The 14,713-nt window shown below is 43.7% G+C and overlaps 1 protein-coding gene across 2 annotated transcripts in view; it reads right to left on the reverse strand.

The window, feature by feature from the left end:
• The window catches only part of DDHD1 (DDHD domain containing 1), a 66,810-nt gene that overhangs the window by 20,180 nt on the left and 31,917 nt on the right, over positions 1-14,713 (reverse strand). For both annotated transcript variants that reach the window (XM_071426115.1, XM_071426116.1), the window contains 2 exons: positions 5,507-5,613; positions 5,130-5,236 (listed from right to left, as the gene is read on the reverse strand). In XM_071426115.1, coding sequence (XP_071282216.1) covers positions 5,130-5,236; positions 5,507-5,613 — 214 coding nt within the window. The remainder of the gene's footprint in view (positions 1-5,129; positions 5,237-5,506; positions 5,614-14,713) is intronic.

Below are 14,713 nucleotides of genomic sequence, written 5' to 3' on the forward strand. Positions count from 1 at the left end.
TTGTGTGTGGACAAATAACCCCTGGACACACACCAAGAAGATCCAGAACTCCATCCCCTGCTCCATTTTAGGGGCAGATTGCTGGGATTGAAGGGGGTTTTCAACGCACACCAAAATTACCAATGTAGTAAATGACATTTTCCTCTCAATATCCAAGAAATGAGTTTTTTTCCCAAGAAAACAGGGAGCAGAAAACCCCTGCTGGCACCTGAGCACAGCAGTAACACAGCAGCTTGAGTGCTGCTCCTTTCTCTGTGCTGTCTCCACAGGATCCTCACCCACCAAACAATCTTCCCACACGAACAGTCTGAAGAAAAATAAAAACAAGAGACAGGTAGTGCAGGACACCTGACCTGTGCACCCTCTGCAGCCTGAAGAGCAGGACTGTTTCTGCAGGCTTTGTGGGGAAGGAATGTGAAGGAGATCTGAGGAACAGTGAGCTCTGCAAGCAGCTCTTCCCACATGTCAAGAGAACCTCAGGAGAAAGTGCAAAGTCCTTTGAAATTCAGCCAGCAGGAGTGTGAGCCAGCTGGAGGGGGAAGAGGCTCCTTGAAAGCCAAGGGGGGATTGGGAAGGGTTGGGAAAGCAAAGCTGAGGAGGTTTTGCTCCACGTGGCCCAGGAGAAGGTGCCAGCAGAGCTGGTGAGGCTGCTGACCCCCAAGGGGACAACAGTTGTCACATTCCCTGATGGAATCGCTGGTGGATGCCAGAGGAGTGTCACAACAACAGATGAGAGGCCAGAATGAGCTGTGGCTGTGGGAACAGATGGGAAGGGCTCTGTCTGAGGGATGGCACAGAAAAAGGATCTGTGGAGCAGCCTGAGCATCTCTCCCAGGACCCCTCTTGCTGCTGAAAAGCTGAGTCCAACCCATTTCTAACAAGTCACTGTGCTCAAGATGAAGTTTAGGTTCAGACACAGCCACTAACCAATGACTTTATAAAGCTGAGAGTACATTCAAGGGCAATCAAATTAATTAAACCAGCCAAGTAGCTCCTTCACTATTAGGTTTAACAGGATATGCAAAACCAGTCCTGAAATAGTCCCAGCTTAAAATTCCCTGCTTCCCATCTTGTTTTCAAACACACCTGAACCAGTTGCCTTTTAGAGTGCACAAGAGAATGGTATTTCCATTGCAAAACAACCCAAAGGGATGAAAGCTCTGCTAAAAGCTAATACTTGCCCCAAATTTGAAGAGGTTAGACATTAATTCTCCTTTTAAATATGTGTATAAGGGCAAACCATGAAGCCAGTCCAAGGTCAAGACTCTGAGCAAGCTGTTCTAGTGGATTGAAATTATCCCTAATTTCCCTTTCAACATAAACTATTCCATGATTCTAAGGTGGACAGTGAAGTTTCTCCCCTTTTACAGTGCAATATTTGCACTAAATCCTTAGAAATCTTGGAATGATGAATGTAAATTGTATTTATCCCACACTAAAGGCATTTTCTGCCTAGCCATATATCAATAATTCACAGAATTACAATTAGCCTGCAAGTAAGCACAGGGAAGATCAGTAAAAAAAAAAGGCACTTAACAGTAAAATGAAGGTGACAACTCTGCATTTACTATGCAACAATTAGTCTTTCTAATCTCTGCTGCAAGCATTTATTATTAAAGAAATATGAAGCTACAGTGACACAGATGTGAAACCAAGTCCCCCACTGAGGACACTAAAACCCAAGATTGTGTTACCACAGATGGACCAGCAAGGCCAGGGCAGAATGTGAAATGACTCTTCCTTTAGAAATAGGCCTGTGTACATCAGAATATCAATTTATTGCTTTTTCTTACATCTGGGTAATGTTTAAAGAGGGATTTGGTAGAGAGGAGGATACAGAAGAATTCTCTGCCACAAAACCAGCCCAGCTGAATCTGACTGGGATGTTCAGGGGGCTGTGCTGAATTATTAATGCCTGCCTGGTATCACATCACATGCCAGCAGTCAGAGGCACCTTTTGGAAATTCTCCTGCCACACTGGAGAAGAAACAATTCCTGAAATCAGAGAGGGGGTGACCCACCACGCTCTGGGGGGGCTCCAATGGGCAATGCAGTGCCCTGGGACAGCTCTGTGCTCTCCTGGGACACCAAGTGACAGTGACACCTCCCCTGGGAGCACAGAGGGGCTGCCACTTGCCAACCCTTTCATGAGCTGCTCCAAGAGTGCTCAGGAGCTTTAAAGAAGAAGCTGTGATAGCTCCAAGTGGGGAAAATCCTTGAAAGGGGAAAGAAAATTCCCATCCAAGTGTCACCATCATATTTTCTGGAAAATCCTCTTTGCCCAGGATTCCTCTCCTGGGAAGCTGAGAAGCCTCAAAGAAAAAGGAAAACAATTCTTATCTCATTTGCTTCTCCTGTGTTTTGCTGCTTTGGAATGTGGTTGGAGATTGTTTATCCAACATGTGAATTGTTTTAACTTAATGACCAATCACAGTCCAGCTGTGTCAGGACTCTGGAGAGAGTCACAGGTTTTTCATTATTATCTTGTTAAACCTTCTGTTTGTATCCTTTCTCTACTCTTTAGTATAGTTTCAGTATAGCATTCTTTAATATAATATAATACCATAAAATAATGAATTAGCCTCCTAAGAACATGGAGTCAGATCCATCCTTCCTCCCCACAACAGGGGACCCTGAAAATGCCTCATGCCAGCACTGTGCCCTGGGTGCTCACAGGGTCCTGAGCTGTCCCCCTGGCACTGAGGGGAGCAGGGAGAGGATTCAGGGAGTGACCTGGTCACTGGAGGTCACCAGGAATGCTCTGCCAGCTCTGGGGCTCCCAGCAGCAGGAGAAGCTGCTGGAGAGAGTCCAGAGGAGCCACAGAGCTGCTCCAAGGGCTGGAGCCAGGCTGGGAGAGCTGGGAATGCTCCCCTGGAGAGGAGAAGGCTCCAGGGAGAGCTCAGAGCCCCTGGCAGGGCCTGAAGGGGCTCCAGGAGAGCTGGAGAGGGACTGGGGCCAAGGGATGGAGGGACAGGAGCCAGGGAATGGCTGCCAGTGCCAGAGGGCAGGGATGGGTGGGAGACTGGGAATTGTGCCCTGTGAAGGTTGAAGGGTGCCCAGAGCAGCTGTGGCTGCCCCTGGATCCCTGGAAGTGCCCAAGGTCAGGTTGGATGGAGCTTGGAGCAGCCTGGGACAGTGGAAGGTGTCCCTGCCCATGGCAGGGGCTGGAATGAGTTGATTTTTCAGATCCCTTCCAACCCAAACCAGGCTGGGATTCTGAGAGCCATCAGCTGAATGGCAGCTTCACTCTTCACCACATTCCTCAGTTTATTTCCCAGAAGCAAAGGAAAGTTTGATAAAATAATCCCCTTTTGAGATCCTTGAGGATTTCTGGCTGGAAAGCACTGGAAGTGCCCAGGCTACACAAAGAATTGTGTTGGGGTGATAAAGCAGTGAGCAGGGACATGAATTCTGAGCAATGTGTGAAGCCTCAAAGCCAAGGCTCATTTCTGAGCTGGAAGGAATGGAGTGCCACAAGAAAAACACACTGAAGCTGGGAAAACCATCCAGAAGAATGCTCCATCTGACACTGCTGTGTTAAACTCTGCAAAGTCAGGTCACAGAGAATAAAATGGGATAAGGAAGAGTAACTTGACTGTACTGCTGTGAACATTTCAAGGAAATTAATTTGATTTGATGAATAAAACCAACTTGGTATTTTGTAATCAGATCTAATCATGCTCCTCCTGTGTCAGTTCTCACACCCAGGGGACGGTGATAAACCTGTAAAACTGCAATTCTACTGAGCAATGAATTAAATTTTCATGCACTGCTGGCCAGCACACCTGAACTTTACTCACTAATCCATTTCCCATAAGATGTCCACAGGCATGCCAAGCCTCTAATGCAGTTAAAAAAATATCTGTTTTCAAACTGCCAGAGAAATTTCCATGGCTTGCCACAAAAATTTGTGTTGGCTTCAGGTACACAACAGGCAGGGAAACCTGAGAGACAGTGGAGAGCCCTGATCAATGAATTCTGCATCACTGAGCAGGAAGGGAGGCGCAGATTTTGGTTTGAAAATTGTGTTGCCAGTCTAAAGGACTTAAACACACCTAATTTGACATTAAATATCTTAAAAGTCTCACCTTACCCCAGTCTAACCATGCTCAGGGCACCAAGGCTGCAAAAGGATTAACACTGCTCCATCCATAACACAGCCAATACAGGAAAAAGCTACAATTCCTACAGAAATTAATCCTAAAACAGCCCCAGAGGGCTTTTCCAGTAAGTGTGAAACACAAGGGGGGCTACTGAGGTGAAGCACTGTCCATTTTTTATGGGCTGCTTCATTTATTGAGGTTCTTATCACTTATTCAAGGCTTATCACTATTTACAGGCCACTATAATTTATGATCCTATTCCTGGCTTTTCTCCTCTGATTAATGGGGTCACTCAAGAGCTACACAGGTGGGTCAAGGTGGGATGGGAGCATCCAGGATATGAACAGCCCCCTGATAAAGTGAGCAATGGGATCATTTTGGTGTCCCTGCAAGGCAAGTGCACACAGATGCAATCAGACTGGCCATGTTTGCCATCCCATCTGTCCCCAGAAAGAGCAGAAATGAAGTGACAAATACCCATGGATTTTGTCAGACATAAAAAGAACCTCAGCTCTGTGGACTTCTAGATATGCAGAAATTAAGGAGAACAGCATTAAAGCCCTTCCCATTTCTCAGCTGTTGATACAGAACCATTTTAGACATTTCTGTTCTGAATAAATGACATGGATTGTGCTTTTTGCTGTCTTTGTTCTCCTCTGTTCTTCAGGAGAAGTGAGACAGGTGAGGATAAATCACTGCCAACACCTGGGACAGGAATTGCTTCAGCTGCTCCATGTGCTGAGCAATCCTGAGCTATCCAAAAATCCTATATGGATAACTCTGTTCTGAGAAGGTAGGAAAGGGTATGAAAGTCAATGGTTTGGAAAAAAAAAAACCAAAAACCCAAAACATTTTCTACAATTATCCTCTCTCCTTTCCCTTATGACACACCTACAAAGTGTTAACACCTTTTACAAAGGTTTTCCTTAGAGAGGAGCTTCCCTGCCACTCCCAATTCCAGATTTTTTTCAGCCTCTCTGCCCTGCTCTAGTGAATTCACATAGAAAGCAGTTTCCCACACTCACCTCATCCCTGTAGAGAGGGCTGGTGTAGTACATGATGTCCATGGCACTGCTGTTGAGCATGTCCCTCAAACCCCGCACTTTATCCGGGGTTATGGAGTCCACAGTGTCTGGGGATATAAAAAAGGGAATGAAATTACATCCAGGAGAATGACAAAATAGAATAATGGGGTGATTTGGGTTGGAAGGGACCTTAAAGATCATTCATGGGCAGGGACACCTTCCTCTACCCCAGGCAGCTCCAAGCCCCAATGTCCAACGTGGCCTTGGGCACTGCCAGGGATGGGAATGTTCAAAGTTGTGCAAACAAAACCAAAGAAAAAGCACAAGCAGAGAGCACAGATGAGATTTCTGGGGAGAATTAGACCTGAGTCCTGTACCTCCATCGAGGGTCAGCTTTGATCTCCACTCCACTGGAAGGAATTCCACGTGTGTTGCAAGGTTGGAAAAATATTTTTCTTCCACTTTTCTTGCTGTATCTCGCATCCTACAACAAAGAGATGAATGTTTTCCTGTACAGACCACTCTTGTAATTCCCTTCAATTTCAAGCTTTTTTTATGAAATGCTTAAATTCTCATATAATGAAAAAAAATTCTGTGCATTGCATGCTCAAAAGAGCCTGAATGTGTCACAGTATGGGCTCAACATAATCCACCTAAATTCAGTTCAAAGGTTTCTGTTCATTCTGGTGGGTTTGGGGCTGAATGGGAAAGGTAAGGATTAGAAAATTAGAAGAGAATTAGAAAATCAGAAAATAGAAAATTAAGATTTTCACTTCTGCGTTGAAATCTAGAATCCACTGAAATCAAGCAGGTGATCAGTATAGAGGGAAACCAATTCAGTGCTTTTAAACACAAAGAAAACTCTTTAAAATATGGCTTGAAAGAGCAGAATTTTATTTTAATTTTACATAGTGAATTGGAAGGCTTGAGAGCTGCAAGGGTGAGAAACAGGATCATTTGTGAGTGTTTCAACTTGCAGGAGCAGATGGAGAGGCTTTTAAAAGACTTTTCATTTTTACAGCATTTCTGAACATGAACATTGCTGCACCTCTCTCAAGGGATGAGAAAAACTTAAAATACCTCAACCCCAAAGAGTCTCTGACCCTCTCTGTTTGGGGGGGGAAATGGGAATAATGATAAGTTATGTTATTTAAAAAAATATTACTTTATTTGTGTTGTGTGAAAAACCCATCATTGAAAAAGGAAAAGCAGCAAGAAATCAGACAGAATATGAAATATTCAGGCATTCTATAAATAATGAGAACCTTTACCTTTGAACAGCTCATCTTTAGAACAACACCCCTAAAGTTAACAGAACCCATAGACACAACTGCAAAAAAACCTTGTGAAAAAGAGGAAAGATTTCCCAATAAAAGATTTCCCCAGGCAGCTGCTATTTGTAAAAATTGAGAACCACAAAAGAACTGTTTTCTTCTAGAGAAATCTCCATGACATTAACATGAGGGACTTCTCTCCCTAACTAAAGAAAGACTATTTTAGAGGTAGTAAACTGAGTAAAATTTTATTTCTTTACATCATCATTAAAAAAGAAACGGTTGTAGGAGGAGGAGAAGTATCCTAAAGGTTTTTTTTTTAAATTCTTATTATTACTCTTTCTTTTAATTCCTATTAATAAAATTTTCTTTAAACCCTTTTAAAGTTTTAAACCTACTTTACTTGTCTCCTAGTCCTACCTCCCAGCAAGAAGTAAATGAGTGCATTCTAGTAAGCACACTGCTAATTAACCAACACTAAACCCACCACACTCATTAGTACATTAACCCAAAAACCTCCAATTAACAAACCAAAACCACTACAGTAATTCAGCATCCAAAGCAAGGCAATTTTTTAATTTCCTTTCTTTCCTTTACCTGAATCCTGGCCCCAAGAGTATTCCTATTTTTGAAGATGAGCACAAAAAACCAAACCCAAGTTCCCAGTTGCAAGCATCAAATTTTTATTTATTTCAGTGTTTCAATGCATTTCCCCCCCTATTTTCAAAGCAACCCCCTTTTAATTGATTCTACAACCAAAGGCACAATGGCATTAATCTTCCACCTGCACTTCCACCTGTCCAAATGCTTTTTAGTGAGTTTAATCCCTGAGCTGAGGCACTTTCCTTGGGTGTATTAATGCTCCTCTGTTCTTCAGGAGAAGTGAGACAGGTGAGGATAAATCATTGCCAGCACCTGGGACAGGAATTGCTTCAGCTGCCCCATGTGCTGAGCAATCCTGAGCTACCCAAAAATCCTACATGGATAACTCTGCCCAAACTCTGTTCTGAGAAGGTAGGAAAGGGAATGAAATGGTTTGGAAAAAAACCAAAAAAACCCAAAACGTTTTCTACAATTACCTTTTCTCATTTCCCTTATTTTTTAATTTTTTAAAAATTTATTTTAAATTTTTTTTCCCCCACAGGAAAAGTTCATTATGCTACTAAAAAAGCAGATTAATCATGTACCATATTTTTGCGAGAGGCAGTGAGAACGCTTTTCCATCACTGACATTAATTTTCTGATGAAAGAAAAGAAAAAAAAAAAAGGAGGAATGGGGAGAAAAAAAAGGGGGAAGGGAAATGAAATGGGGAAAAGAGGAAAGAAAAGTTGGGGAAAGGGGGAAAAAGGAGAAAGGAATAAAAGGGTGAAGGGGAAAAGGGGGAGGAAAAGAGGAGGAAAGGGGATAAAAGGGAGAGAAAAGGGGGAGAAAAGGGAAAGGGAAAGAAAAGGGGGAGAAAAAAGGAGGAAGGGAAAAAGGGGAAAGTGAGGGAGAAAGGGGGAAGAAAAAAGGGAAAGAGGAGAAGGGAGAAAAAGGAGAAAGTGAGAAAAAAAAGGGGGAGAAAAGGGGGAAGGAAAAAAGGAAAGGGAAAAAAAGTAGGGAGAATAAAAAAGGGAGAAAGGAAAAAAAGCAGAAGGAAAAAGGGGGAAGGAAAAAAACAAAGGAAGAAAAAAAGGGGAAAGGGAGAAAAAAAGGGGGAAAGGGAGAAAAAAAGGGGGAAGGGAGAAAAAAAGGGGGAAGGGAGAAAAAAAAGGGGGAAAGGGAGAAAAAAAAGGGGGAAAGGGAGAAAAAAAAGGGGGAAAGTGAGTAAAAAAAGGGAGAAAGGGAGAAAAAAGGAGGAAAGGGAGAAAAAAAAGGGGGAAAGGAAGAAAAAAAAGGGGGAAAGGAAGAAAAAAAAGGGGGAAAGGAAGAAAAAAAGCAGAGAAGGGAAGCAGCATCCTGTACATCCTTTTTTCCAAAGCTGTCACTGCAGGCCTGTGCAAACAGCCCAGAAATGCAACTGCTCAGCATCTCTATTTTTAAAGCCTGGTGTGATTGCACTCCTAATCTCCTGGATTCTTGTCCAAAGAGATGGCAAAGGTTTAAATAAAGCAGAATATCCTTCCCATGATAAGGGGGAAAATAATTCAGCAGGAGGATCTGCTTAAATCAGGGTTGATTTAAGGCCTGAGCTGAGCCATCCTTGCCTGGCACAGAACCCTCCCTGCCACCCCCACACACAACAGGACATGAGAGAGTCCAAGTGCAGCATGAAAATCTTAGATTATAAAGAAGATAAAATTCCAGTGAACAGATCAACATTCCTGGAGTCCCTGAGTGAGCAAAATAAAGGAGATTTTTGAAAATGCCCCCAGCTCCTTGGTATTGCCAAGCCAGCTTCACTTCTTCTGCCTGAAGGAGGTGGTTTTGGCTGGGATGAAGGTAATTTCTTTCCTGGTAGTTGGTACAGCACAATTTGGATTTAAGGATGAGGATAATGTTGATATTTTGGTTGTGCTCCCCCTAAATCAGGGATTTTTCAGTGTCTCATGCTCTGCCAACAAGGAGCTGCACAAGAAGCTGGGGGGAATATGGCCAGACCCAGACTTCCTATTATTATTATTATTATTATTATTATTATTATTAATAATAATAATAATAATAATAATAATAATAATAATAATAATAATAATAATAAACAACAATTCTCATCTCAACCCATGGGTTTTACCTTTTCCCAGTTCTCCTCCCCATCCCACTGCAGCTGCAGGCTGGGGTTAAGTTTTGACACTAGCAAAGAGGAATTCAGAAACAGTAAAATTTAGAAGGAAATTAGCCAAGCAGCAAATTAAAGTGGCTCAGATTAAAAGCAGTAAAAGCAGAGAAATATTGTCTGAACAAAGCACAGAATTTTACACAGCAAAACCTACTTGAGGTGAAAGAAATGGTAAACAACCTGGTCCTATTAGAGCAAGAAAAACCATCCACATTATTTATTATTATCAGTAGAAGCTGGAAATATTGTGGAGGAACAGCTATTAGACATCTCTAAACCTCTAAATCTTTAAATCTAACAACTACAGAGCTTTTTGCTGTTTGAAAGGGTCCAGTTCTTACTAAAGCTGTTCACAAACTGACTCAGAGAGATTTTTAAAATAAAAGCCAAAACAAGAAACAGGAGTTTGGAGAAAATAATGTGGCCTTGCAATTCTGCCAAACCTTTTGGGGAAAGCTTCAGGTTTCCCCTCCTAAAAACTGAGCTGGCTTTGTATCCTCATCCAGGAAATGCAAAGGCTGATTTTACTCAGATGTAGGCTCACCTCAGGGAAGCTGAGGTTGTCCAGCTGTGGTCCAGCACAACAGTCCCAAATTTGTAAAATCCCAGAAGGGTTTGATTAGGAAAGGACTTTAAAAATCATCCAGTGTCACCCCTGCCATGGCAGGGACACCTCCCACTGTCCCAGGTGGCTCCAAACCCCATCCAGCCTGGCCTTGGGCACTGCCAGGGATCCAGGGGCAGCCCCAGCTGCTCTGGGCACCCTTCAACCTTCACAGGGCACAATTCCCAATTCCCAAAATCCCATCCATCCCCTGGCTCCTGTCCCTCCCTCCCTTGTTCCCAGTCCCTCTCCAGCTCTCCTGGAGCCCCTTTAGGCTCTGAGCTCTCCCTGGATCCTTTTCTCCTGCTGGAATAATCCTGCCCAAACAGAACCACTCAGCTCCACGAGAACACCAAACTCCAAGCTCTAAAGAAATGTTTTTTTCCTTAGACATCCTCATCCTGGTCCAAGTGCACAAAAGTTCTGTTTGGAGCCATTTTTATCACCTGTCACCCCACGGGTGTCACAGGCTGTCAGAGCTGCACTTACACCCTCTCATTATCTCCCAGCAATCCTTGAAATTCCCAGTGCAACACATCCAGTGGCACTGCACCACATCCCCCACTGATTTTGACAGAAATTCTGGAGAAAATTGGCTGTAATTTCCAGGCAATGCAGCCACAGACATATGCAAACCCCCACCACACACACCTGCTCATCTGTTCTGCTATAAAGATGAGGTTATTTTTCTTTTTTCCTTCTTCTGGCTCTTCAAAATAAATTTCTTTTAAAAATTTTATTAGATGGCAAATCCCTCTACTCACTTGTTAAATTAACACCAACTGAAGCCATAAATTCTCATCTAAACAGGCAGAGAATTCACCTGATGCAAATGCATGTTGAAATACTGACCCCAGAGCAACAATTACTTGAAGCCATACATTGAAACACAAGGAAACAACTCTAATTTCTGGTTTTTCTAAGAAGAAAACCCACTCGTGCACAGATTCAATGCACACCTTGAAAGAATTTTGACATATTGCTATTTTCCATGCAAGAAGTAATGGCCTGAAAATAGGTACTTTGAGATACACCATGAATAAAATGTGCCTGGCTGCCTTTCCCTGATTAAAATAATAAATAACAAACCCATATTTTCCCAGATATACATCCTTGCTTAAATTGAGTATATTCCACAGGTATGTTAACATATTTAGAATTATTACTGAGGGGTTGTTTTTAATCTCATGCCACTAGTTCTGTGTAGGATTTACAAATACTCCATTAAAAACAGGGGAGCTGCAAACTGAGTTAGCTTCAGCTGCTTCCCAAATTTGGCAGAATGATGCTGATGTTAACAGAGCAAAATGCTGAAAGCTTGAAGAAACTATTCATTTTAATGTCAAGTTATCTTTGCAGACTTTCTTCAGTCAGATGATCCATGAGAGAGAAATAGGGAATGATCTTTAAGCCTCAAACGTGCCAGCTTCTCACTCTGATTTCATAAAATCATTGAATTCCAGAATGGTTTGGGTTGGGAGGGACCTTAAAGCCCATCCAGCTCCACCTCCTGCCATGGGCAGGGACCTTTCCACCATCCCAGGCTGCTCCAAGCCCTGTCCAGCCTGGCCTGGGACATTCCAGGGATGGGGCAGCCACCTGGGCAACCTCTTCCTCAGTTCCAGGGGCCTCACCATCCTCACAGTGAGAAATTCCTTCCTAATATTTCATCTAAACCTCCCCTTTGTGTCAGTTTAAAGTCACATCACCCTGATTCCAAGAAACAGAGCTATGGGATGTTCCCTGAAGAAAACCACTTCAATTCTGACTCCTCCCTGCAAAGCCATGTGGATCCATTCCTGGATTTTGGTCACAGAACTGGGGAAGGATGCTCTGAACCATTCCCCAACTGCTCTCACCCCCCTGGAGCTCCCTCAAAGGGAGGGCAGCTCTTGTGCTGTTTGTGGGTCACCAGGACAAGGGAAGAGATGAGAATCTTGACTCCATGTTTCAGAAGGCTGATTTATTATTTTATGAGATATATTAAAAATGCTACACTAAAACTATACTAAAAGAATAGAAGAAAGGATTTCATCAGAAGGCTAGAAAGGAATGATAATAAAAAAACCCATGACAAACTGAGAGAGCCTGACACAGCTGGCTGTGATTGACCATGAAGTAAAAACAACCACATGAGACCAATCTGAGATGCACCTGTTGGTGAACCATCTCCAGACCACATTCCACACCCATCAGATAATTACTGTTTACATTTCTTTTCTGAGGCTTCTCAGCTTCTCAGGAGAAAAAATCCTGGCAAAAGTATTTTTCAGAAAATGTGTCAGTGGCAGGCAGCACTCACTGCCTCCTTGAGGAAATAATAGCACTTTATTGAGGAAATTCAGGGCTGGCCTGGGCTCAGTTTGCTGAGCTGAAGTGAGCAATGGAAGTGGAGCTGTGCTGAGAGATGAGGAAATGGGAGGGAGAGGCTTTTCCCAAAGCTCAGCTGCAGAAATGCCAACTCCACTCTCCCTACAGGCAGGTTTCAAAGAGCAGCTCAAGACTCAAGTCATGTTCTGCCACTGCTGCTCTCTGAAAACTGCTGTGAAAATGGCTGTGAAAATTGCTGCTCCACAACACACACAGACTCATCCTGCTCCAGAGGAGAGATGGAAACTCCAGGGTGCAAACAAAGGAAGCACAACTGGGATCCACACTCCATCCTTTTGAAGAGTAACAGGATTTTGCACCATCAGAGGCACTGAAGGTGCTTTGCTGGTTGATCACAGGATCCTGGGACAATCCTGGGAGATCCAGGTGCTCCAGATTCCCCTCCAGCACTGCTTTCCAAAGGGCAGGAAGGCTTTGCCCTGCTCTGGCACAGAGCACTGCACTCCCTGTCCCCTCCCAGCTCCACTGCACCCACTCCATGCATCTTCCAGATGGTGAGTGTTGGTTCTACCACCCAAACCCATGAAGAAGAAGGTAAAGAAGGACTAGCATCCACATACAATCCCACTTTTTTACACCAGCTTACAGATGGGATGCTGTGAGCAGGGAAAGGGCAGAAACAAGGGATGGAAGGAGGCTGGGAATAGGAACAGCCCTGGGGATCCACCCAAATCCTGAGCAGGCTGCTACAGCTCCTGCCCAACACCCAGCCATGTGTTAGGTAATAGATACACACAAAACAAGCTGTTCCAAAAGCATCTCATGCCCTAACTGTCACCTTTTACCTCCTGGCCTGAACTTCTCTGGCAAGACAGGCTCAAGTTGAAACCTGTAAGGCAGTATTTACCAGCTGGGTGCTTAATTCCTGCACCAAATGATGAAAAACAAGCATTTAATATGTATTTAATGCAATGCAAGGATTTAAATGGAACATGAAGCTACCAAATACCTGAAGAGCTAAAATTATAGAAAAGATTTTACAGGAAAATCTTCATTTGAGATTCTAGCAGCACACATTAATGCAGTGAAAGGCTTCTGAGAGGCTCTGCCCAGGCTTGCATAGCAATGGAAATGTACCAAAATAGCTATTCCAAAGTAATTATCCTAATGATAATCCACAATTAAAATGCTTTCTAATGGGACTTGCAATAAAAATGTAATTGGTGATTAGGCCAAGATGCTGGTGCTTGTGCAGACAGCAATTTTTGGGCTGTGAGGAGCAGCACAGACAAATGTGAATTTGGAATCCAAACAGGAGATTCAGACAGAGGCAGAGCCCAGCCTCAGGCTGAGAGCAGCCCAGAAGTGACACAAAACTGCAGCTGCTCTGGAAAAGCACAGCAGAGTCACTTCACTCATTCCCCAAGCACAGGAGATGATGAAATTTAGTCCAGCCTAAAGCTTTGAACCCTGCCTAAGGCAGGTGAAAGGTCTGACCTGCACCTGGGTCAGGTGAAACAACAGGAGATCTGAAAAGGAGGGTGGGAACATGGAGAAGAACATTCCTGGATGGGCAGAGGAGGCCACCAGGATGATCCCAAGAGGGATGGAGCAGCTCTCCTGTGAGGAAAGGCTGGGAGAGCTGGGATTGCTCAGCCTGGAGAAGAGAAGGTTTGGGGTGAAAAATGTGACATTGAGGGGAACTTTCAGGAGAGCTGGAGAGGGACTGGGGACAAGGGATGGAGGGACAGGAGCCAGGGAATGGCTCCCAGTGCCAGAGGGCAGGGATGGGTGGGAGATTGGGAACTGGGAATTCCTGGCTGGGAGGGTGGGGAGGGGCTGGGATGGAATTCCCAGAGCGGCTGTGGCTGCCCCTGGGTCCCTGGAATGTCCCAGGCCAGGCTGGAGAGGGCTTGGAGCAGCCTGGGACAGTGGGAGGTGTCCCTGCCAAAGGAATGAGATGAGTTTTAAGCTCCCTTCCAACCCAAACCATGCCATGATTCTAAATTATACTCAGATGTTGGAGTCCTGGATGCTGAGAATTTCAGACTTTCTGTGCTGACAGACTCTGACCTCCCCAAGAGAACATTGCACTGACCTTAGCTGTGGAAAAGGCTTCCAAAATTAATTAATAGCACTAAAATTACGAGTTTGCAGTTTGAACAGAAGTGTGTAATATCACAAGGTGAAAAACTTAAAGAGTTTAAAGTTTTAGAATATAATAAAATGTATAAAACAAGACAGAAGTTTTAAGTTTAAGTTTAAAGACAGAAGCTAGTCCTTCTTTACCTTCCTCTTCACCTTCCTCTTCATGGGTTTGGGTGGCAGAGCCAACACTCAATATGTGTAACAACACCTCTCCCTCCCATTCACCCACAAATTCAACAAAACCACAGATCAACTTCCATGGAAAAAAATACATTCCAAATAACAGCATGTGGGTGTGTACAGTACAAAGACATCCCAAAGAGATTGATTTGAAAGCCAACACTCTGCCTTATCACAAACCAAGGAATTCCAGGATTCTGATGGCAAATAAAACTCCCTCCAATTAAGTACATTCTGCCATAAAACCTTGCTTTGCATTAGGCAGAAATACAGATTATAAACCCTTAAAGA

Source organism: Agelaius tricolor, unplaced genomic scaffold (genome assembly GCF_023055355.1).
Source record: "Agelaius tricolor isolate 1412-34295 unplaced genomic scaffold, bAgeTri1.0.p SCAF_5, whole genome shotgun sequence".
Lineage (NCBI taxonomy): Eukaryota > Metazoa > Chordata > Aves > Passeriformes > Icteridae > Agelaius > Agelaius tricolor.